Here is a 24140-nt window from a genome sequence, read left to right as displayed (position 1 = left end):
AACTTTTTAGGAACTTTATGCAAATTTTTAAAAATAAATGATTTTTACGGTTATCTAACTCACTAAATTTATTTCTCCACTCATTTTAGAAAAATAAATTCATTACTAAAAGTTTATAATTCAAAATACCAAAATTACCCTTTATTATTCTCTTTCTCTGTATACTCATAATTGCATAGTCTCTTCCTATTTTTGTATTCTTTAAATTAAACTATTAATTTCACTTTCTTTTGAATTCAATTTTTTTTTCTCTTTCTTAGTAAATCACAATCTCTATTTCATACTTTCCATATACAATTTTTTTTTCTTGATATTCATTAGCTTCTATGACTAGTAAAGATTAATTTCTTAATATTCATTAACTTTTATGACTAGTAAATATTCGTTGATATTCATTTTTTAATTATGGGTTTTGCTTCTCTTAATTTATGATAACCCATAATAAAACTAATTATTTGTAAATAAATGAAAACATATGTAAGAATTGATGAGAATTGAGGAATATATAATGAATAGAGAAGAAAGGTTAATTAAATAATTTTATCAAAAAATTTATTGGTAATAAAATTTTTAATTAAAAATAATGTAGAAAGAAAATTAATTTGTTCAAATAGCCCCACCCTCAATATAATAGGCTCCCTATTCTATTCAGTGAGCTGATTATTATTATATCCATCAATTTAAAATTTGTTTATTGAGTAAAGGGCAAATTCATTCAAAATATATCTCATCGAATCAACATTTGCATGTAATTTACATATACTAATTAAGGGGTAGGACGAAGTTATTGGCAATCTCTCTCTACATAGAATTTACCATCATATTCAAAGCAATTTTTTTTTTGGGCTACTGATTGAGTGGAAATTTAAAATGTCATCTACAAAAATTTGGACCATGCTACAATAGCCGGTTGTATGATAACTTGGCTCCAAAAATTTATATAAAAGATAGTCTCAATCATTTCAAACATGTGAATTCAGTTAAACTTAATTTAAACCTTCTATTAAGTATAATTAATTTCTCCTAATCCAATCATTCTAAACGTACTTAATACATTTTTTTATTATTTTATAATATATAGGAATGTATAGAAGTGGAGATTTTATTTAAGACAAGTGAAAAGAAGCCCACAAAACGAACACCCAAATGAAAGTGGCTCCATCCACATCCTCAATATTATTGAGGCAAGAAATTGAAGTCCGCATCAATAATAAGACCCCACTTTTGCTTCTAATCTCAATTACACCCACCTTTTGCTTTCTCTGCCGCTCTCTCTCTCTCTCAAGCCTCATTAAACCTCCAACTTTACTCTTCCTTCTCTCTCTCTCTCTCTCTCTCTCTCTCGCGTAAAAAAGCAAAGCATAGCAACAAACAAAATTGGAGAGGAGAGAGAGACCTCTTGGAGCTTTAAAACAAAATAAAAAATAAAAACAAGCCCAGATCTCATCTCATCTCAACTCAACTCAATTAGTCTCATCAAAATGAGCCAGAAATCGCTGATCTACGCCTTCGTGGCGCGCGGAAATGTTGTGCTTGCTGAGTACACTGAGTTCAGTGGCAATTTCAACTCCATAGCCTATCAGTGCCTCCAGAAACTCCCTGCTTCCAACAACAAGTTCACCTACAACTGTGATGCTCACACCTTCAATTATCTCGTCGATAATGGTTACAGTTATGTTCTTTTATCTTTGCCTCACTTCGTTTGCGTTTTGATTTGTGGATATGTTATGAGAAATTGGGGGATTCAGGTTCGGTAGCGGTGGCTCTCGTGTCATTTTATAGCTTAGGGATTATCTTTGGTTATATTTTAAATAACGCTTTTATGCTTTTCGATTAGTTTATTTGCTTACTCTACTGTCGGCGAAACTGCCAGGAAGCAGCCTGCTATTGTATTTAGCTTGTAATTACATGTTGATACTTGAAAGAAGATTACGAGGGCGTTCGCTGTCTTGTTAGTTGCAAATATAGTTAACTATTCCGAGTAAATCGTGCTGTCGTAGTTCATCTGCTGTATACTCTGTGTGTTGTTTTCTTTTCTATTCTGTTGGTAGGTTGGCTGACATTTCGATGTTGCAGCATATTGTGTGGTCGCAGATGAATCGTCCGGAAGACAAATACCGATGGCTTTTCTGGAGCGCGTCAAGGATGAATTTGTTTCCAAATATGGGGGTGGAAAGGCTGCCACGGCTCCTGCCAATGGCCTGAACAAGGAATTTGGGTATTCTGTTGTGATTCTGATATTAAAGCCCATGAACAGACGATTTTCTTGTTACTCTAGTTTGCTTAATATATTATACTTTGCAGACCAAAATTGAAAGAACTTATGCAGTACTGTGTTGATCATCCTGAGGAGATCAGCAAGCTTGCGAAGGTTAAGGCTCAGGTTTCAGAAGTCAAAGGTGTTATGATGGAGAATATTGAAAAGGTAGGGATGCTTTGTTTGTTTCATAAGTGATTTGTTGGGTTTTCTACAGGATAGATGTATCAGTAGTTTGTTCTCACTTGCTTTTAGATGCTGGGTTCATTCTTTCTTTTCCTTTTGCCTTTTACAGTTATTGAATATTTTACAAGTGTTCCTATTTGTGTTAGAAATAGTTAAAAGTGAAGCTGGGGGGAAGATTGCAAAATTATTGTATTGAAAATGTCATGGGAGAAAAACAAAGAAACTCAAAATTAAAGAAAAATAAGTGACAAATTGGAAAATGGATTGCTGAGAGCCTGATGCAGTTACAATTTCACTTTATATCTATCTGCAGCTCATTAATACTTTCATTTTAAGGTCTGATTGGTAGCAAGTCGTTAGTTCTCTTTTTAGACTCTCTATTGAAGCAGGCTATTAGGCATGCCAAACAATTTGGCTTCTCCTTCCTCAATGTCTAAGAAAAGTAACATGTACACATGTGATTGCATTCAAGAAGGTGAGAGGTGTTGTTAAATGTGTTTTTCTCTTGATGAGGTTTTAGGAATAGTATCATGAATTTGGAAATTTCATTTCCCTAATTTGTATCTTATAGCACCTCACTTGAATCATATTTATTATGCCACGAAGGTTTTTTTGTGCTTTTGAGAATTATATGTATAACCAGTTAATAATTATTTGCACGATTTAATCTCTGTGTAGTTTAAGTTGCATAGCAGATAATGTTCCGACAAAAAGATCGATAACTGCACACTTCTAGGATAAAATTCTATGTTGGAAAAGTTGACTAACTCCATTTTTTCTTTTTTATGTAAAATGCAAATATCCTCTTATTGAATCAAAATAATGTGTGGTACATTCTGTTGACTTATACGGACTATTTGGACCTCAATGCCTTTTCATCCCTTGTTTGTCACTGTTGTGGTATAGTCATCACTGACTCATCCTTGAGTTTTGATGCAGGTTTTAGATAGGGGGGAAAAGATTGAGCTACTGGTCGATAAGACTGAGAACCTTCATCAGCAGGTTAGTGTCTCTTTTCGCTTTTGCGCTACAAATGTGTGTGTGTGATAATAATTTGAACGTAAAACTTTAAGAACTTTGATTGAGTAAATCTCTATTCCGTCTGAGGGTTAATGGCAGTTGAAGTTTATGTTTAGGTCAAATCATACATTTTGACTTTTAGTACAAAAATCTCTGTAGCTTTCCTTCAAAGTCCAATGTCATTGAACCTCCTTTTCTCTCCCATGTTGGATACCACAAAGGATAGATGATTTGCTGCATGATTAATATTGATGACCTCATTGTAAAATGTATCACGTGATTTGATATTATCTCCACCATTTTTGAGTTTTCAGCCATTTGTTTGAAAACATTACAATGATACTTTTCATGTCCTCATAGACAAGGGCAAGTCGTTCCTAATTGGAAAATTGAACACTTGCAGGCACAAGACTTTCGGAGTACGGGGACCAAAATGCGGAGGAAAATGTGGCTGCAAAATATGAAGATCAAGCTGATTGTTTTGGGAATACTGATTGCCTTGATCCTCATCATAGTCCTCTCTGTTTGCCATGGTTTCAACTGCGGAAAATGAGTGCTATTCTCCAGGAGGCTTATATTACGCTCTTCTAAGAGCTTCTGTGATGATATTGTGAAAGAGATATATAAATATATATGATCTTGACTTTGTATTTAGTCTAAAAAAGTTAGCAGTTTCCCTATATTTGTTACAAAGAAAACCGAAAACTTATTTTTGCTTGTGAATGAGTCCCGTCATTATATTGTGAGAATGCTTGTGCAAAGATGCTGCTGCTGATTATACCGGCCATAACTAAAATAGGCCTTCTTAGCTAGCTTCGAATTTCCTGAATTTGTGTGGAAGTAGCTTTAACTTTCCCAGTATTCTAAACTTTCCCAGATCGGGCGCCAGCGCCACATAGTTCTGTGATGGGTGACATTGTTAAATCTCTATTCAGTAAAGTATCGATTACATTATTAGGTAACGTGTATAAATACGTGGTATAAAGTATATGATCGATTCTAGACCTTTGGCAGTGAGAGTGTACTACATTCAGTAAAGTAGCAGAAAGTGAATTTTGCCAAAGCTATCAGAAGAAACACGAGGATTGTACATTGCAAGTAATTCTTGCCAAACAAAACTGATGTTCTTGTCGCGAAGAACAAAGCTAAATCACAGGACGTGATGACTACTGACTAGCACAACATGAGCTCCAAAACCTTCAGTAGTAGCGTTGTTATATACAGCTAGATACTAATAGGTTTCACACTTCTGAAGGATGCAACGCAACACAAATACAGCGATGATTTAAGTTTAAGCACATTACCATACTTATCTTTATCATAATCATAATAAAATTTAAGATAAACTTCTCTTAGGCTTGAATAAACAATTTTGACCATCATCAATAACATCACCAACATTCCAACGCACCCTTTTACCCCCTCTACACACCCCATTTCTCAAATCCACCCCAAATCCAACCCCATTGTTTCCTTTCACCCCAATCTTGAACCTCACTTTCTCCCTCTCTTTTGCCAAATCTCCACCCAAAACTTCCCACTTGTATCCTCCAAAAGTAAACCTTTCTCCTTCAGGAAATTCTGAGTTCTCCCACAACTTTTCACTTCTGTTGCAAACCGGTCCCTGGCATTCCTTATTGTAACTTCTCTCGTCAGGAAATGCTGGCAACCATTTTGGGATATGCAAATGCAAGCTTCTTGAGCCCCGGTCATTCTCTTTCTTGCAGCAAACCGAATTTGCATGCGCATTTTTGCTTCGGGGAATGGGTTTCGCAAATGGGATTTCACAACCGTGCCTAACAAAACCGGCAATCTCTTTTAAAACCCCAGAATCCAACATGCAGTTTCGGTTAAGAGCTGACGCACCAGGAAAGCCTTGACCAGACGACACGTCGTTTAGGGCGTTTGTGAGGTCTACGAGGTTGGATTCGCTGCGGTGGGCCACATGGGAATACGATGCGGCCCTACTGGCCAGCTGTTGAAGATACTTGGCGGCCACCAACGTTAGGGTTTCGAGGGCTGAGCTTTCCGCCGCCTTGAACCCAACGGAACGGCAGATCTGAGACACCGCAACTTTTGTGACGGTGAATGCGAACTCCGAAGGGGTTTCTTCTCCTTGTTCTGTTGGTGGCTTTTGATTTTGTTTTTGGTGTTTTTTCGTTTTTGTTTTCTGGGATTTCATCGTTAGTGTATCGGAGCAGAGACTACTCTTTTAAGCAGAGCCGCCCCAATCGATTTTGATTTTTAATGGCTGCCTTCTAAATTGGGGGGCTTTTCCGTAATATAATTTTATTTTTGTTTTTCTTCTTCGAATTTAATTCAGGAGAAAAGTTTGATGCGTGCGTGTTGGGCTTTGAACCCGCGCTCACAAATGGCAGAAACTGAGGAAATCCTGGTCTGAAGCCTGCCACTGAGCTAGTCACATTGGTTGTATGACTATTGTTCGCTATTTTAATTTATTTTTTAATCGGCAATATTAATACATACCAAATATTTTTAAAAAAGTACGATACAAATTTCATATTCCGATTTTTGTAATTTTAGTATTTACTAAAGTAAAATCTTTAAAATTATACATTTTAAGTCTCATATTATGAGGGATAAAGTGCCATTTGATAAGGTTATTTTAAAAATCATTTTGAAAAAAATAATAAAAATAAAAGATTTCGCTTAACCACATTCATCAGTTTTTTTTTTTTAATGATTGGAACTTTTAACACCCATTTTAAATCTTCATAACATCTTTTTTTTTTTTTAACTACTCCAGTTTTATTTAGAAAAATATAAATCTATATGTTAAAAAAGATTATTTTCCTTTTACTGCTTAAGATATTGTAAAATAACGAATAGGTGTAATAAATAATGAAATAACAAATAAGTGTAATAAGTATTGCAACATAATATAAATATAAATATAAATTACGAAATAGGGTAGTGTAAAAAAAAATAATGTGTTTGAGTATTCAACTGAATTTCTATTAAAAATCATTTATTTAAGTGTTCAGTTGAATTTGCATTCAAAATAATAAATGAATTAATTTATATTATTATTTTTTCATAGTTAGGTGATTTTCAATTTTTTGCGGTGTCCAAAGGCTTACTCTTTCTTAATGCCTCAGGTCTCTCCGTGCTTGAAGCCCACACGTGACAGGTGCCTAAATCTTGTAAGGTTTCGATTCTCTGGGCTAATAAATTTGCTTTCAAAATTAATAAATGGGCTCAACCCAACTCAATATATATATTCATTGATCCATTTGATCTTCTTCCAAGTCCACTACATGTTCCGAGTGGTCTAATTCCGTTTCATATAATATTTTCTCAGCTTCTGTTTCTAAGAAAAAAATCATCAAAATTTTATTAACAAATAGAACAAATCGCAAAAGATAAAATGTGGGTACATATTGAACAACATCAATAAAAGCCACTACAAATATATAATTGGTGCTTCACCCAAGGGACCATTACTCATGATTCATGAAAGTGATCTCATTCTTTGTCGCAGTTCAAGATCTATATCATATTATACGTGACAAATAATTCATGAAACTACTCTATTTGTCCATAAATAGCATACAAACCCCAAATAATGGCCAAAAATCTTCTTAAATGATAACCCCCATTTCAATTCTTCATGTTGCCTTCAAGAAAATATAGCTGGATTGAAGATAAGAATGTTCGAGTCATTGCTTGACAACCAATGGTTTCTTTATGCACATCCTTTGAATTGTCTTTCATAAAAAAAAAATTAAAAAAAAAAATGTAGGGACAGAATCGTTAATTATTCATCACCACAAATTTTTATTATTAAAAGGTGGGGTGTTGTTTTAAGTACATAAATTTAAGAGAAAAAAAATTCAAACACCGGTTGCACGTATCTTTCATGCCATGAAAATGCGTATAAATACTTTTTTTTTTAAAAAAAAAAGAAGATAAATATAAGCTATCTAAAGTTACAGTCGAATAAAATAGTAATAATTTGGTTTGTCTAAAAAAAACAAAAAAAAAAAATAGTAGGTCGGCGGTCAAGTCCGCGTGGATGGAGGGTGATTAACGCATTCGTCGTGATCTACTAATTACAAATTTTAATTAAATTAATGGTAACACATTTCCAGAATTATAGTTATTCTTTAGGCATGATTGAGGCTTTGTGAAAGATTACTTAAAAAGAAGCAGCCAATTAGCTAGCTAGATGCTTCCCTTAAGCAAAGATTCTCAATCCAAAGCAAAAAAAAATCAGCAATTATTTTAATCTTAGATTAGGGTTCACTTCGTTTCATTAATTAAAATAATAATCTAACGGTTGTGCAAATGATGGCATGTGTGCAATGGGATTAGGTTTAGAGAATTAATTTACTAACGCCGGCTTATATGATAATTAATCATGCATGTGATTATTAGGCTATATAATATATATATATATACGCTGAAACAAATTACGTAGTCAAATAGGGTATTAATTGCGTATTTGCATGTGAAAATGATATTAAGAAAACGAGGAGCGAATTACCAAAAAAAATGTTGATTTCCGATACATTCTTAGCCTTGACTCTTAACCATTAAGAAATAATTGAAGTCGTGTCTATGACAACGTTTAATCATTATATTTTTATACGCCAACTTATGTTGTCAATTATTTTGTAGATATTTCATGTTTTGAATTCAGGTATATATTTGAATTTTGGTTCACCAAACCTGTTGGATGTGGGAAAAAAAAATAAAATTGACTCCTCTAGAAGGCTAGACCATTTGATGACCCAGTAAATTAGATGCCTCTTATGATCAACTCTAGTATCCTTTGAATTTTCTTTGTATAACGAACCTTATCTTTCAAAAATTGCGTGCTTACATAAATTTGTAGACATTGTTCTTGATCAACATCACCTGAAAGACCCCAGTGGATTATTATTATAAGTTTGTAGTCAGTTCAAAAGTCTCTTTCTAAATTCCAAGTGTTGAGTTTTGTGCTTGTAAGATAATTCGATGGTAGCATTTTTATTTATTAGCTTTTGGAGCTTATCAAGAATATTTGTGCTCTCAAAAGATGAATCATCCTGGAATTTAGAAATTTATTTTCTATTCTAAATCATCACTTGATTTGAAAATAAAAACCCGTGTTTCAGCTTCTCCACTTGGTTTACAAATATGAAGATTACATTCTGTGTTTTCCAATGATAGCGACAGGAAACCCTAGTTAGGTTTTATAATTACAATCCAGAATATTATGCCAGCAACTACTACTTGTTTGTTCTTGATTATTGATTCCTTCTTTCTAGGCTTTGTTTCAACTTGTAAGAAATTAAAGAAAACCTGCCAATATCAAACTTGAATATAGTAAAATTTGAAAGAATGCTCAAAAAGTTGATTAGGTGACTAATTAAATGCTTATCAAAATCTTGCATAATTTAAATAATCAGATGATGTCAGAAATGATACCATTAGAATTTTGCACAAAATCTGCTATCAAATCATGGTAATCCAGCAGCCTCTAGAGGATAAGCTAGTCTAATAAGTTTAGAACAATGATAGGTCAGATAGCAATATTTCTTTTGTATTGTTTCTCCAGTGACCAGAACTATAATTGCACTTTGAACTTTTGTTTGTCATTACTCATTTCTGCTTATGCATTATTTCTTATTATGATAGCAATGTGTGACTTTACTGTGGCAGCTTTTTCGGATGCTCCATGCGATACATGTCAAAAGCTTAAATTTAGTGCAACTGGGGGAAAAATGTACGATTAGTTAATTTGATAAATTTCATCTGAATCACATTCACTTTTATCCGGGGAAATCTACAAGAAATCTGCTAGTTAATACTGAATTTACCAGAACTCTTTTCCTCATTCAATAATATCACCAATAATTTTGCCTGTCAGTTTCCAGGGTTTCCTGTTTCTGCTGCACATACTATTTGGTGCTGTGCTGCCACACGCTAGCTAGCTATAGAGTTATTTTATTTGGTATTGCTCACAAATTAATCACTTCCATACCTTGGCAAAAGCACTTCTATCTTCTAAGATATTTTAGCTCTTCAATGAAGTCCTGTGCTGCTGTCTAGACTCTAGTGTCGACAGAATAGGGTTTGGTGGTTTTGGGAGATTAGTGGAAAAAACGACTAGATAAGTGCCTTTGGAGTCATCAAACGCAAAGTGCCCTCCTACAAGCAAAAGGGTTTAATTTTTATAATGTTTAACATGGGGTATTTTATTCATTTCTAAAAGAATCTAATAAGTAGATTTTTCTTAACCATCACTTGCATGCTAACTTATAAAAGTCAATAAATTGCAAAAATATTTACTTAACTCTTAAAATAGTTCATACATAAAATAATTATTAATAATTTAGGTGGGAAGTCATGTTACGCACATGTTTTGGATAATGCTTGTTTTATGCAATTCTATTTGTATACGGCTTTAAAAAACTTGGTCTATACGTGAAATAATAAAGAGTCCCTCAATTTGAGCTAAGACTTAAGAGATGAAACAAGGTTTAACAAAAAGCAAGATAAAACTACTCAACTCTTGCGAGACATAAACCAAAATGTATCAACATCAAATACAAGACTGAAAGCTGGAAAATGGTCCACAATTATGTAACATTATTGTTGATGATAAAGATATATACATACGTGAGAAAAGACAACACTTAGGGTTCGAGCCAACAACAGGTGCACAACTAATTTATCGTGTATGCAAAGCAGCCTCCAAAAAAGAATTAAATTCTAATGGAATTGACAATGCCAAGTCGTATTCAATTGGGTTCCCGTTCATTGTCTCTAAGCCTATTTATTGACAATTTTACTCAAAATCGATAGGTGAATTTTTGTCAATTGCTGAAAGTTTTGTGTGAATGAGATTCTGTGTTGAAATCCGAAAGTTGATGGAAGCTAGTGCCCTCGGGTTGTTGTTTGATGAACAATTAAATAAAGCTATCTATATTTTATGGCCGAAAGTAATTGATTTCGGTGTGTGAAAACGAAATAGGATTCTCAAGCTGTCTTTTCTTTCATGTTCATGTCTTGACGATTTGTACGAGTTGTCTTTCCTGGCAATATCATCAGAAACAATAGTTTTCACTTTTCAACTAACATTCGCTAAATATAGACCGTCAATGGAGCTGGTTAATTTATCCCCCGATGCTTCTGAAATGAATAATTCTTTTTTACCTGTTTTGGACAAAATATACCTAGGATATACGTAATTCTGTGTCACCGCAATCAAAATTCTGTTCTTTATTTTAATTAGCTTCCTCTTCTAGTTTAGTAAGCTCAGATGATATGGAGATTGGTATGTAATATAGTCAGGTAAGACATCTTTTGATAAGTGAAACCGGACAAATGGTGCATATAATGTGTCATTCATTTTGAAGTTACTGACAAGAGGAACAACACTCTTGATATGCCTCGACTTTCGTCAAATTTTTTGTCAAATTTCATCATTTCTGATCTCAGAATAGAGTTTGAAGTCGCTTTTGTGATACTAAGAAACTTATAGATATTGTCTTTTTTTTTTTTTTTAATTATGGAATTTTCAAATTTATATATCATTTGCTTTCCTTTAAGGACGTATATTGTATTTTAAATAATGTGGCATTAATAAGTATATACTAAACTCTTCTTATCTAAGTAGTATGTATTGGTGTCACAAAAGTAGGAAATTCAATTTTTGTATCCTAACTTTCTAAATATATCACTAATTCTTTTTCATCTCTTGCTTTCATTTTGTCTTGATTCCTGATGTTTTGAAGTTTTTTACAGTAATAAGAGATTACACAAAAGCAAATAGTGAAAAAAAATATTTTTTTAAGAAAGTAATCAAATGGGCCCTGGGACGCTTTCAATTAACCAATCTTTACACGCCACCGATGCCAGTCACCTCAAATTGTTAAAAAAAAAATTGTACAATAATTTGTAAATGTACATCATTATTTTTTTTATATTATTTAAAAAAATAGACTCCCCACAATTTGAAGTCAATTGATTAACTAAATAAAACTACTAGTCTACATTAGATGTATTATATATACGATTAAGCAGTGACGAAAATTGTTTAACATTATCATCATCAAATGGGGGATTTGTTGGCAAAGCATCATACAGTGATAATTTTATATTAATCAAAGCAATGAGCAAGATCTTAGGCGGCGCCATTCATAGAAAAAAATAGTAGTGGTGTCAAATCATTTGATCTCAACAAGAGACCTAATTTTACTCTAATTGGACGTGTTATCATTTTACTTGGTTTAATAATCACAACTTAAGAACATGTATGAAATTTAAGGTTTTTGGTGGGACCCAATTGCTCCCTTTTCTTTCTTTCACTCTTTTTTTTTTTTAAATATTTTTTTTAAATTGCATTAGTGAAGAAAGCAGAAGCACTTTATCAATGACTTCCATTTAACCATCATTTAGCTACCCACCTTAAAGTGATTCTGCTTCATCTCATGCTCACAAGATTACATTTCCATTATACAAATTTGTAAAAAGAGTTGGGATATTGATCAATATGTAATATACTGCTCACGAGCCAACCTAAAAGATCAATAAAGTTGGATTTGAGTTCACTTTTTTTTTTTTTTTTTTAAATGGTGGTTCCCACTTTTTAAAGAGCTTTTGAATCATCATAAATGTAGGATATTCCCAGTGGTTGGCACATAAAACCAACCTTTGAATTGAAGATATCAAAAATGGTAAATCAAAGTGACTGGCTAGTGGCCATTAATGCTAGAAACTCCACTTCTGAAAAATGAAGTATGCGGTCTGCATTTTCTAGGGTTTCCAAATGGAAAGTTCCGGGAAATATATTTTACTCAAATCTTTATTCCGATCAATTGAGACAAAAAATAATGAAAATAATAATGCCCCTAAAATTTGACCCATTAATTACAGCTAGCATGCATAGCAAAGAGATTGATTGAAGTGTCTAGCGAATATAAAGATGAAATTCTGACTTAATCATAATGAAAGTGTGCATGTTCACATTGTACGCAAAGCATATGCAAAAGCGAAATACAAAGTTGTTTTTTTCCTTGGCGGAGGACAAATTTGCTGAAGTTTCCAAGCATATCTTCTTACCTTTTTTTTTTTTTTTTTAATGTTATTTATGAGTGGTACCACAAGTTAATAATATAGAAAATGCAGCCATCGTGCAAACCAACTTTCATCATATTCACGAGTTATATATATATATATGCTTTGCAGGCATCACTATCAAAACAGTGCAATTATCTCAAATTATTCGATCTGGGATCGATGGCAAATTAAATTAAATTAGCATTTAGCTATATATATACATTTCTGCTTTTGTCGTTTGGTTTTCTTACTTTTGTCATCTTTTTGAGTGAATGAGAAAGTACTTAAAGTTAAATGTATAAGTTTAAAGAGTTGGGCAAGCACAATGGGGGATTTGATGGAAGCAAAAGCAATAGCAGAGAGAGTGAATGGTGGATGTGGGAATCAAGCCCATCTGTCTATCGCTATATTACATTTATTTGATATCTTTTCTTGTGCACAAACTTTTTTTTTTCTTTTTTTCTTTATCTTTTTCTTTTTCACTTTTGGAGGAATAAAATTTAACACCATTTTTAGATAGTTCTGAACATATGAGTGGGTCGATTGTTCCATATCCATCCAATTTGGTCAATAAAAATATATATATATGATAATAATGGTTACTAAGATATGGCCATCAATTCAATATAGTGTGGGGGGACCAAATTAAAGTGTACATATATCCAAGCTTGGTTGTTGAGGAATTTGGATGTGTATAATTTACTGGGTTAATTTTTCTTTTATTACTGACGTTTTCGCTATGGCTATACGAAATTAAGATTATAAGAAAGATAATGAAATCTATGATAACCTCTCCATACCCAAAAAAAAAAAAAAAAAAAAAATTCTACAAACTTGATCGGAACCATAGTCCACAAAAAGATTTAACACCAAATTTACAGCGTTCCCATTCCTTTAATTTTGGCACATTCACGCGGCAGAGTGCCAGAAAATATAAGTTTATTTTGTGAATATATGCATTCAAATATCGCTGGCAAAAATGCAGCCGGTTAAGGGAACTCTGTCATCTAAAACTATCAACACCACCATTTCGTTTTGGGTTAGTTTTACCCATACAAGACCCAATATAATGATATTGGCCTTAATCAGCACCAGATCGCTTAAACTCTTAACAACAAAGATAATTAAATCTGACAGATTAAAAAAAAAAAATCAAAATAAGAAGCCCCGCACTGAATGCAAATAATATTAGATAAGAGCAGAGAATCAGATCGGACCATCGGTCACCCACTTGTCCGTACACAGACACCCCGGTTTAAATAAGGAGACAAACGTCATCAAAAGCAGGGAAACCGCAATAAAACAGTCATGGGCCCCACGTTCCCCTCCCTTCCTCCTATGGGGTCCACTAACATGGGGCAGCTTAACAACACCACCACCACCACCGTCAACAGACAACAGTAGGTTCATTTCATTTCATCATCAATTCGATTTTTATTCTCCCAAAACGTTTCTGTAAAAAAAAATAAATAAAAAAAAGAAAAGAAAAGAAAAAATTCTGCCCCAACAAGCAAGCACACCTCACACGAGCGTAAACTGGGGCCCTCGCTCGACGGCCACGTTCGCGACGGACCATTCTCTTTCTTTCCTTACACCTCAGGCTCCGAGTGGTCGCTGTTGGACTGTGGCATCTTGACACCATGCAGTTGATACGTGGAGGATATGCCGAGAGTCGGTTAATTAAATCCCCGCCTTATTTTCACAAAAATAAAGCAGGGGAATCAGTGAAATGGCTTGACTGCCCTTGCAGGTTTGTCGTTATTTCCGAAAAAACCGAAACGAAAGTCGAGAAGAAAATGGAAAATAAAATTTGGGGTGAGGATAATTAATTTATTATTTAAATCAAATCAAATCCAATCTACTTTCCATGTTTTTGCTAAAAGTTATGAATTAAATAAAGATTCTCTCTCCATAAGTCTTTGACTTTATCTCTCCTCTCAAATAAAACCAAAGCCTAAATAAACCCACAAATTCCATTCATCGAAACTTCCCCCACACTGCCACCCTCTCTTATTTTGCATGCTCTCGGCTCTCCTCTTTTTAACTCTTCATCTCCTTTTCGTTCTCTCTTCTCTTTCAACCAAAGCCTTAACAAAGCACACCAAAACCAAAAAATCGCATTTTTTTTTCTTTTCATCTTCAAATATGGCGGTTGAAGCTAGACGCATAGACCTTCTCCCTTCGCAATTAATCTCACACAGGTATTAATATTTTTTATATATTTTACTACCGAAAAATTAAAAATAAAACTATGTTTTTTTTTTTTTTAATTCTTTTCCGTTGTGTTAGATGAATCAGTTTCTTATGTGTGGGTCGGGTTATTTGTTATTTGCAGAGATTTTATCAAATCAAATCAAGTAAACGCCAATACCCAGATGGATTCTTTCTTTCCTTTTGCTGAACCAATGCCTGAACAAACTATGTTACCATTCTATCAAGCCTTCGATTGCAATCCGATTTCTACTAAAACGTCAATGGACAAAGCTGATAGCGGGCTCACGTACAATATTCCTGCACCAAGAAAGCGCCAAAGAGATTCAATCAACGATCTTGATGCCTTCTCCCTTGTCTCTCAAAAGCAAAAGCTCTCTGGCTTCTCGTCTTTACTTGATCAAGACATCATCTTTCGGTTGCAACAACAGCAGTCCGAAATCGACCGTTACATTGCCCAACATGTAAGCAAAGCAATCATCTTTGTTTCTGAAGTTCCTTTATTCCCTTCATGCTCTCGTTTTATGTTCAATTTTTCTTTTCGGGTGTGTTAATTTAATAATGCTTCATTAACAGACGGAGAAAGTGATATTGGAACTTGAAGAACAGAGGAAGAGGCAATCAAGAATGTTAATATCAGCAATCCAAGAAGGAGTGGCCAATAAGTTAAAGGAAAAGGACGAAGAGATTCATAGAATGAGGAAACTCAACTGGGTTCTTCAAGAAAGAGTAAAAAGTTTATTTGTGGAGAATCAAATATGGAGGGACTTGGCGCAAACCAACGAGGCCACAGCCAACACTCTACGTAGCAATCTCGAACAGGTCTTGGCACACGTGGGGGGCGAAGGCGATGACTGTGCTGGTGGTGGTGCCACGCTGGCAGCTGCGGCGGAGGATGATGCGGAGTCGAGCTGCGGGAGCAGTGATTTTGGGAGGAGCACGATAGCAGGGGAGGGTGCGCAGGATAAGGCGGTTGGTGGTGGTAGGATGTTGTGCCGACGGTGTGGGGAGAAGGAGTCGAGCGTGTTGCTGCTGCCATGCCGGCACTTGTGTTTGTGTACAGTTTGTGGGTCCTGTCTTATTGGTTCCTGTCCGGTTTGTAACTTTGTAGTGGATGCCAGTCTCCATGTTAACTTGTCTTAATTAATTACAATCAGAAAAGGAAAAAAAATGAACAGCTATTGAAAAAAAAATTATTCAGGAAATATAGAATTTTTTTTTTAATTGGTTTTTGTTTCGCTTATTGCTTATCTTTGTTTAATCGGCATTTTTCTCTTATCTTGGGAGTGTTTTAGTAATTTTTGAAAAATTAGAAATGGTCCGAAGGTAAAATTTGGAAATAAAATTGACCTTAGATAAAAAGGGCGGAAATGGGTCACGAGATTGCAAAATTGGAATAGCATTTTTGTTGTTCATCTGAATGGAGGAGACTGAGGGGGCGCATTCAATCACTCTCTTTGCATTTTCTTGGCAATGGGGCTAGCACTTGTTTGCTTCTATTTAATGGTAAAGCAGAAAAGGTTAGAAATTTTAATAAAATAAAAAAAAGAGGAAAATGATGGTGTGACTGTGAACGGCATCATTGCCACCGATCCTTGGAATCAACAGAAATTGCACACTAGCCTTAGAGAGAGGAGTTGTGTTACTGGCCCACTTATGACAAGATCCAGAGATCTGTTCGTGGAATCATTTATTATTTCTTTTTTTCACTCTGCTTTATCCGTTTAAATTTCTAGGACTCAATCATGCAATTTTCTTTTTCAAGTGGTCTTCTTTGTCATTAAAAAAAAGGGGGGGGAGAAGCCTGATTTCTTATTTGTACTTGTTCCCATATTGAATATTTTATTCAAATCCCCCACATTCAATCCCCACTATCAAGTTTTCAATTCAAATCCGTTGTTATTAGAGTATTTTATTTTGCATTAAAAAGATTAATTTAAACGACGTAGTTTTAAGTTAGGACGACCAAGAAATAAAAGTTCGACTCAAAAATTAAAAAAAAATAAATATATAACAATAATAACAATGAAAGGGTAAGCTAGCTAGAAAGAAGAGCATTAAAACCTGGGCATGTGCCAAGTGGCAAAGACGACCTGATACGTCAGACTGAAACTCAGTGCGGGGTCCACCACGTGTTGTTCCTCTGCAACCCCAACTGCAGCACTGCAGTGTGTGCATGGCGTTTTATATAATTACAACCTTGCGTTCCTGTTGAAAAAGTAGAAACAAATGCTACGCAGCGTTAAATACAAGGCAAACAAAAATTAATTTTATTTATTTATTTTTGGGTAAAAAATGGCTAAAGATAAAGATTATGAGAGCAGTACGAAAAAGGTCAAGCCAACTGCCTAATTACCACTCATACTAACCGTACGTTGCACCTACTCGTACACACTCATAACATGCGTGCTGCAGATGCAACTTGTCAGTGGGGTGTCAAAAGCAAAAGCATAATTATTATTGTCTTTTACTTTCTATTTTCCCCCAAAAAATCAGATGATTTTAGAAATTAGAGATCGATTTTTTTTTATTTTTTTCACGTTTACGCCCAAGCCAATGTGCTAGACTCTTATGGCTTCTTGCTCTTGATGCACTTTCATAATTTTGTATAGTAATTTTGTAATCAATACTCAATATAAATTTTGAAAACGATGCGTTGCCCAAATGTCTAGGCCTCAATTGAATGCGCGGTACTGTGTTCGCAGTTGAAGTGACGGTGTGGGGGAGGTGAACCAAACACAATAAGAAAAATAAAATAGGGACCCTAAAATTCCGCCGACGTCGTGCTGCACAAGGCGTACGCACGCCCGTTCGTTCAACATCATCATTATTACTATCATTTGTTTTTTTTACATAAAATTAATTAAATAATCAGGTGGCTAAATTGGGCAGAAATTTTGGATGGTACAAAGCCGACAAAAACCAGAGCGTTAAAGTTGTAAGAACACGAGAAAATGAAAAAAAAAAAAACAATAATAACAGTAATAAGATATCATCATAACTTGTTCTAATTTTGGCAGTAGGTGTTAAAAAGTGCTGTGTTTGTATTTGTGTCCCCTGATTTTTTGTCTTTTCCATGGGGTGTGGGTCCACGTGGAAAATCTCGATTTTTTAAAAAATAGGGTCCCACTTTAGTAGGTTAAAGTTTAATTTGGACACGTGTTGTCACTATCATGCTGATCACTGTCTCTTTTTTTCCATGTCATGTCTTGTTTTTATTTTATTTTTTGTTTTTCTTTTATTATTTTACTAGAGAATCGTACGAGTCTACGAGGAAGAGAAAGCTGATGAGTCGACGGAGTGGGGTGGTCTGATTTGTTTATTATTATATTAAAAATAACAAAGAATATATACGAAGTTAATTAATTAAGTATTTGCAAAAGTTGATTTTGCATAAATTATCGTATGAATAACTACCAATTATAACCACTAATTGCTCACTTAATTGTATCATATATGGTTAATTATTTTGTAAACTTTGGGAATTGGGTAAAGGTCCCCATCCTTTAGCTGGAGCTGGGGTTGATGGTATGGGCACCCAGTCTCCCAAATATTGACAACAACAAGCAGCTGTACAATCTAACTTTGTTTTCCCTTTTTAATGAGCATTTTCTAAGTTGCTACAGTTTTCAAATTACAAAAATAATTAAAGCAAGTGTTTGTGGCACCCTACTTTTTTTTTTATTTTGAAAAATAATAATTCTGCATAAAAGTCCTGCAACAATCAAAATATTAATTAGGATTATAACTCATTTCATATTTGATTAGATGGATAGACTTTGAAGGCATTATCTATTGTCACAACACAATAAATTTGATTAGTTAAGTGCACATATACAACAATAGCCAATTGTTCAAGTTACAGTTGACGTAACTTACATTTTATCAAAAAATATGCAAACCACATGTAATAACTTTTTGCATATTTTTGTATGGAGTATAAGTTACAATAATTGTAACTTAAAGGAAGGGATCCATAACAATAACATCCATTATAGTCAAATGAAGAGACCAAAGAAGGTGTTATATAGGTATGGTCAAAAGTTCAAATAATGGGTGAAAATACAATGAAACTACATATAACTCTCTCTAATGTATGATAAAATTTTCACATCAAACATTTTAATTAGTACCTGTGGAGTGATTTGCACAAGACTCTTGTGAATTACCTATACTCACCTTACAACTAACATCACAAGTTTATGTGTTGCACCACATATAAAATGAATTCACCAACAATTTTTTTAAAAAAATATATATGAGTCCGTTTACCTCGTCGTTATAATTATGTAACACAATCCCTTTGAGTATCTATCAACGTGCAATCCTAGCAGTACATGTTGAGATAAAAAAGAGAATAAAATTCTCAAAACCCTAATTATTAAAATGATGGGCGCAGATGAAAGCAACGTTTGATGATGGAGATTTTTGCCCAAAAAAAGGGACCCATCTAATTGGGACATTTTGTCCCTCTATGACCGGCATAATCCTTTATAATTTAAGAGCAATCCTATCTATTTTGTGTCAGAAACCGAAAAGAAAGTTATTAAAAATTAAGAATCGAATAATCAACTTCTTTAAACTTTAATCCCGTGAGCTGAGAACCCTCCCTGCGCCATGATAATGTATCTCAAAAGCACGTTTTGGTACGTATAAAGTAATGGCCAAAAAAAAAAAAAAAAGTGTACTTTTTCCCAAGCCGACTGTTGGAAAGCACTTACACATCTTACTTTAAAAAGGGGCCAAACGAAAGTTAAATTATGTTGAAGAGATCAAGGTAGGCTAGCATTTCAATGTTAGTTACAGTTCAATTATTTTTTGCTAATAATGGTTGGGACTTATGCTTTGGTTGCATTAAATAATTAGCTCTTGATTGCGGTCTATGCACGCAGGTCGACGATGCTTCCTAGGCCAAGAAAATAATTACGGCAACTGTTGATCCATTTCATTAATTGATTGGACTAAAAACTCATAATTCAAGAAACATATTATAAAATCAGACGCTGATTTCAGAGATTCATTGATCTAAGAACATACATACAAAATATAGCCTGTGCCAAGAAACAAGTCCATAATGAAGCATCAAGCTAAACAAATTTTCTATGATTATCGTTTTGGTGATTTGACAATTTGGTTATTGATTTTGTTTAGCCATGACTGAATGGAGAAAATCAAAGCAACTGTTGAATTGACGATATTCAATTGTCTATTTCCTATAATTCTTTTCGAAGTGGACCATAAAACTGTTTGAAAAGAAATAGAGATAAATCTTCAGCATTTAATGGCGTGGGGGGAATTTTTTGGAAACGAGCATGGTTTTTACGCAGAAGATGACACGAACAAGTCGTCGGCATAGGCCCATCCTTTGTTGTCGTTTAAAAGTGATGTATGTGATTTCAAAGATCGACACGTCGTTAGCAAAATTGCCAAATGCTGCGCCCTATACATCAAGTTCAAGGCTGTGAATTGTTTTCTTGTTGATAATGAGAACTAATCCAAATGGGTAGATAAAAAAATTCCAATCAACGAGCAATATACGGCAAAGAGAACCATTTATAAATATATGGAACTTATTAATGAAAGAAAGGAATCCAATCACTCCAAAATCTTACATCTCCTTCAACAGATTGAAAAGCAAGTGTGAACGAACGAACCAACCGAGCAAAAACAAAATTATTTTCACTTTGGCACTCTAGCCAAGCTTGACCAAAATAAAAAAAAGGCGAGCGTTTTATTACACACAGAATGGCTCATTCCTCATGTCATGTGGGCCTGACGAGGCAGCTGCGTGCACCACGCATCATGTCTCTGCCTCTCCGCGGATCAAAAGCAAACAGCATCAAAAAGCACTTTCAAACAAAAACTGGAATTGTCTAGTCTAAACTTTGCAGAGATAAAATTATTGTATAATCAAAATGGTAGTAGTAAGTAACGTGCACTGATCAATCATATAAAAAAGCTTTTGAAATTAAGCCGCAAGAGTGTGTGATGAGACTGATTTTTAATTATTAGTCGTTGCTGTAGTTATTGTTTTTGGTGTTTTGTGTTCAGTTTCAAAGGAAATGAGAAGAATAAGCTCATCTTTTTGACAACTCTGCAAAATTATTAATACGAGAGCAACACATCAAGCCATTGGGACAACTTATTAGTTCATCCCACATGCTAATGCCAATTCTCACCCATCGAACTGCATGGATATGACACTCACATGCCACAACCCCACTTCCAATATCTGTTTGTACATTGATTTTCGGCAATTATAATGCAAACACAGCTAGCCTTGTTAGTATCAGCTTGCATCAATCATTCTTTGGGAATTTTTGAAAAATTATCATCACTTGTGACACCATATCCCCGAAAACCAAAAAAAAAAAAGACCCAAGAAGTGTATATATAATATTTGCTTTATAGAATATTTAATTTGTTAATATTTAACCCAATTTTTTAGAAGAGAGTAGTGAAATTCTATTGATTTTGATTTATTACTTTGGGCTCGCTTGGGTGGGGCCTAGATGTAGAAATAGAGGATCCTAGTATATAGGCCCATGTCTTTGTCTTTGTCTTTGTGCTTCGAATCTCTGATTAGGGGGGTAAAGGGCCCACAAGTGTAAAGAGAAGGAAAGTTGTGTCATAAAAGTAGGCCACTTTGCAGGATTTATCCATGTTCCATGCACCATTAGGTGGGGGGGAATGGCCAAACCCAAGAAGCACGTATAATGGATCCAATTAATAGCCGTGGGGTCATATATGTTAAAATCCTTAACTTTTGTGTCACTTAATTGTGGATTTGCTACACCCACACGACACACCTAATGGTCCGTCAACTGAAAATGATATTTGCTTGCTTCTTTTCTTCTCCTAGAATCACATTTTTCCTTTTATGACGCGCGGTCCTATTCCAAATATCAATCAACTTGTAGGAAAAAAAGATAGAGAAAGCGAGCGAGAGAGAGCCCCATCACAACCTTCAACGATTAACACCTAACTCATCATCCTATTCGTATTTTAAATTACAATAATAACTTTTAAATCTTATTCATCATTTTATAAGGTTATCTAAATTATGGATTTTTGTACTTTGGTATGTTAGATTTAATTTGGAAATTACGTGGTTATTTTTATAAGTATATGGTGTTTGTGTTATTCATTGGGAGTGTGACGATTGAGGTTTACGTACATCTAGATAGATTTGAATCTTTTGATGGGGGGATAAAGGAGGGATAGTGGAGTGAAGCAGGTAAAGGCATGGGAGTTTATTTATTCCATGGTTGAACCGAAAAGCCAATAAAGAGGAGGAGATATTGAAAAGCGAAGCTAAAGAAGAGAGAGGGAACCAATGAAACCATTCTTTTTAGGGCATTTTGGAACAGATGCAAGCACATTATATTCTTTCACTCACAATCATTCATTCCTCATGCTAAAGCCTACAAAGACTTTTTTTTTTATTTTCCAACCCACTAAATGGGTTGGGGAGACTGCAACATGAAAGGTACTTATTGGTGCAAATTTTAGTGATAATTCAATTCCCATCTTGGGTAGAATCATTGTGTTTTTTTTTTTTTTTTCTTTTATGTATATATATATTTTTAAAAGTTTTTATACCTTGAAAAGCCCCTAGTACCCAACATAATTCAACTACCCACTTGAATGCTTTTCATGAGTAAAATCAAGATTGCGATTCCAACCAAATTCGTGTATAGTGGGTACCCATGACATCTAGCAAATTTGACTTTATTATTATTATTTCTTCGTGGGAAGATGGGATTGAAGATAACGAAACGGAATATATTCAATTAAAAGATACAGTGAAGATAGTTTGGATTAGGGTAAGGAAATTAAAATCCCTTCATGAACTTCACTTTCTGCTTTTGCGAAGCCCTTTATCTAACTACTACTTTGAGATAGGAACTCTTTTACTTTCTGCAAGGTAATGGACAGAGAGGGGATCTTGACACCCTTTAAACATTCCACCTACTTTTATTTTTGTAAAAATAGTTCGGATAGAAACTACACATAATTATCATTATCATTTTTTTTTGTTTTAATCCCTCTCTATACCCATGCCATTAAAAATTATAGACATAATTAAATTTTAAAATTAAAATAATAGAATATATTTTTAATTATATTTTACTATTATCAAGAAGAAATTAATTAAAGCGTAAATATATATGTTTCATAATAAAAATTTTATCATTATGTTATTTATTTCAAAATTATTTTGAGTTTATAAAAACATTAATTATATCATTTTAAGATTTAGATAGAATAAATAGGGTTCAAGATTTACAGGTAGAAACTAGACTTCATCAAAGTTTTATTGTATTCATATTTGTCCTTTAATCTAATTTTATTTTTCCTCTCTGTACTATAAAATTATGACTCCAAAAAGTAGGGTTTCATAACGAAATTAAGGGGTGTCAATAGTATTCGTCAAATGGATTCAGAAATTAAGCCCATTTCAGTTTTTGGGCCAAGTGTACTAGGTCAATAACATGAGCGAAGTCCAACAAAACACGGGCTCATTAGTCCACTAAGAATCCAATTTCAAGTGACCATACAAACATGCATGCATATATATACACGCACGTGTGACAACGTCACTCATTATAAATTTATAATCTGAGCAACGTCACAGCCCTTTATTTGCAGTGGCAAATAGCATTAGTCTTTTCGGCCATTCCGGAAAAACTGAAAAATGAAAGGCGCGCGTTCCTTTAAATTCGGGCTCAAACAAAAATGGGCTTCAGCAGTTTGTTTCAATTTGACACTAATACTAAATTCACCGCACCAATTTGCTGAATATATCCCTCTTTGCTTCTTGAAGATAAGAGGGGGTTCACTCTTGGAAGTCTGCGATTCTTATTTCCCATATTTTTAATAACATTGTATTGGAAAATTTTAAATTTTGAAAAATATTGAAGCCGGGATCCCAACTTTTGTTCAGTCTAAATGCTATGGTATATTGTTTTATTTGACAACAATCAAATCAACAGGTAATGTATCACAATAGAGATCTAATTATTAACGATTCTAAATATTTGAAAATAACAATGAAAAACTATTTTATTCATCACTCACCTCGTAGCTGTTGCATGGCAGTAATCAAATCTAATCAAATCTTAACTAATATCAGAAACACAATTTAATTAAAATCATCTTTTGCTTCTATGGGTGATATTTTCACACCATAATTTTTGTGAACCCACCTCTACGTTTAAGAAACAATTACAATAAGTTCACATTATTCTTTAAAATTTCAAACAAAGAAGAAGTTTGGAGATTTAATCGAATAAAATTAAATACTTAAACTATTAGATATAAGAGCTCATGTTTGCAGGGGCAATTTAGTCATTTTTTTAATAAAAGTAAAACATTCAAATAAAAATTTATCTTA

The 24140-nt window shown here is 34.0% G+C and overlaps 3 protein-coding genes across 3 annotated transcripts; 2 read left to right on the top strand and 1 right to left on the bottom strand.

The window, feature by feature from the left end:
* Window positions 1-1267: 1267 nt before the first annotated feature.
* On the top strand, window positions 1268-4212 carry LOC102617911 (vesicle-associated membrane protein 721). The gene is made up of 5 exons (XM_006468365.2): window positions 1268-1671; window positions 2077-2218; window positions 2305-2425; window positions 3383-3445; window positions 3867-4212. The coding sequence occupies exons 1-5, from the start codon at window positions 1482-1484 to the stop codon at window positions 4014-4016; spliced, it is 666 nt and encodes a 221-aa protein (XP_006468428.1). The 5' UTR covers window positions 1268-1481; the 3' UTR covers window positions 4017-4212.
* Window positions 4213-4532: 320 nt separating this feature from the next.
* On the bottom strand, window positions 4533-5858 carry LOC107175575 (transcription initiation factor TFIID subunit 8). The gene has a single exon (XM_015527116.3). It carries the CDS (start codon window positions 5643-5645, stop codon window positions 4800-4802), a length of 846 nt encoding a protein of 281 aa, XP_015382602.2. The 5' UTR covers window positions 5646-5858; the 3' UTR covers window positions 4533-4799.
* An 8569-nt stretch (window positions 5859-14427) lies between these two features.
* On the top strand, window positions 14428-15967 carry LOC102618190 (BOI-related E3 ubiquitin-protein ligase 1). Its single transcript, XM_006468366.4, has 3 exons — window positions 14428-14733; window positions 14868-15207; window positions 15320-15967. Exons 1-3 carry the CDS (start codon window positions 14552-14554, stop codon window positions 15884-15886), a joined length of 1089 nt encoding a protein of 362 aa, XP_006468429.1. The 5' UTR covers window positions 14428-14551; the 3' UTR covers window positions 15887-15967.
* Window positions 15968-24140: the final 8173 nt, after the last annotated feature.

This window comes from Citrus sinensis, chromosome 2 (assembly GCF_022201045.2).
Source record: "Citrus sinensis cultivar Valencia sweet orange chromosome 2, DVS_A1.0, whole genome shotgun sequence".
Lineage (NCBI taxonomy): Eukaryota > Viridiplantae > Streptophyta > Magnoliopsida > Sapindales > Rutaceae > Citrus > Citrus sinensis.
This window is presented reverse-complemented; position numbering and strand designations above follow the sequence as displayed.

What these genes read in the sequence shown, in the direction of transcription:
- LOC102618190 (XM_006468366.4), top strand. Translation starts at nt 14,552, where the DNA reads ATGCTCTCGGCTCTCCTCTTTTTAACTCTTCATCTCCTTTTCGTTCTC. An exon ending in TCGCAATTAATCTCACACAG is followed by an intron (nt 14,734 to 14,867) that starts GTATTAATATTT and finishes TGTTATTTGCAG; the next exon opens with AGATTTTATCAAATCAAATC. An exon ending in ACCGTTACATTGCCCAACAT is followed by an intron (nt 15,208 to 15,319) that starts GTAAGCAAAGCA and finishes CTTCATTAACAG; the next exon opens with ACGGAGAAAGTGATATTGGA.
- LOC102617911 (XM_006468365.2), top strand. Translation starts at nt 1,482, where the DNA reads ATGAGCCAGAAATCGCTGATCTACGCCTTCGTGGCGCGCGGAAATGTT. An exon ending in GGCCTGAACAAGGAATTTGG is followed by an intron (nt 2,219 to 2,304) that starts GTATTCTGTTGT and finishes TATACTTTGCAG; the next exon opens with ACCAAAATTGAAAGAACTTA. An exon ending in TGATGGAGAATATTGAAAAG is followed by an intron (nt 2,426 to 3,382) that starts GTAGGGATGCTT and finishes GTTTTGATGCAG; the next exon opens with GTTTTAGATAGGGGGGAAAA.
- LOC107175575 (XM_015527116.3), bottom strand. Translation starts at nt 5,645, where the DNA reads ATGAAATCCCAGAAAACAAAAACGAAAAAACACCAAAAACAAAATCAA.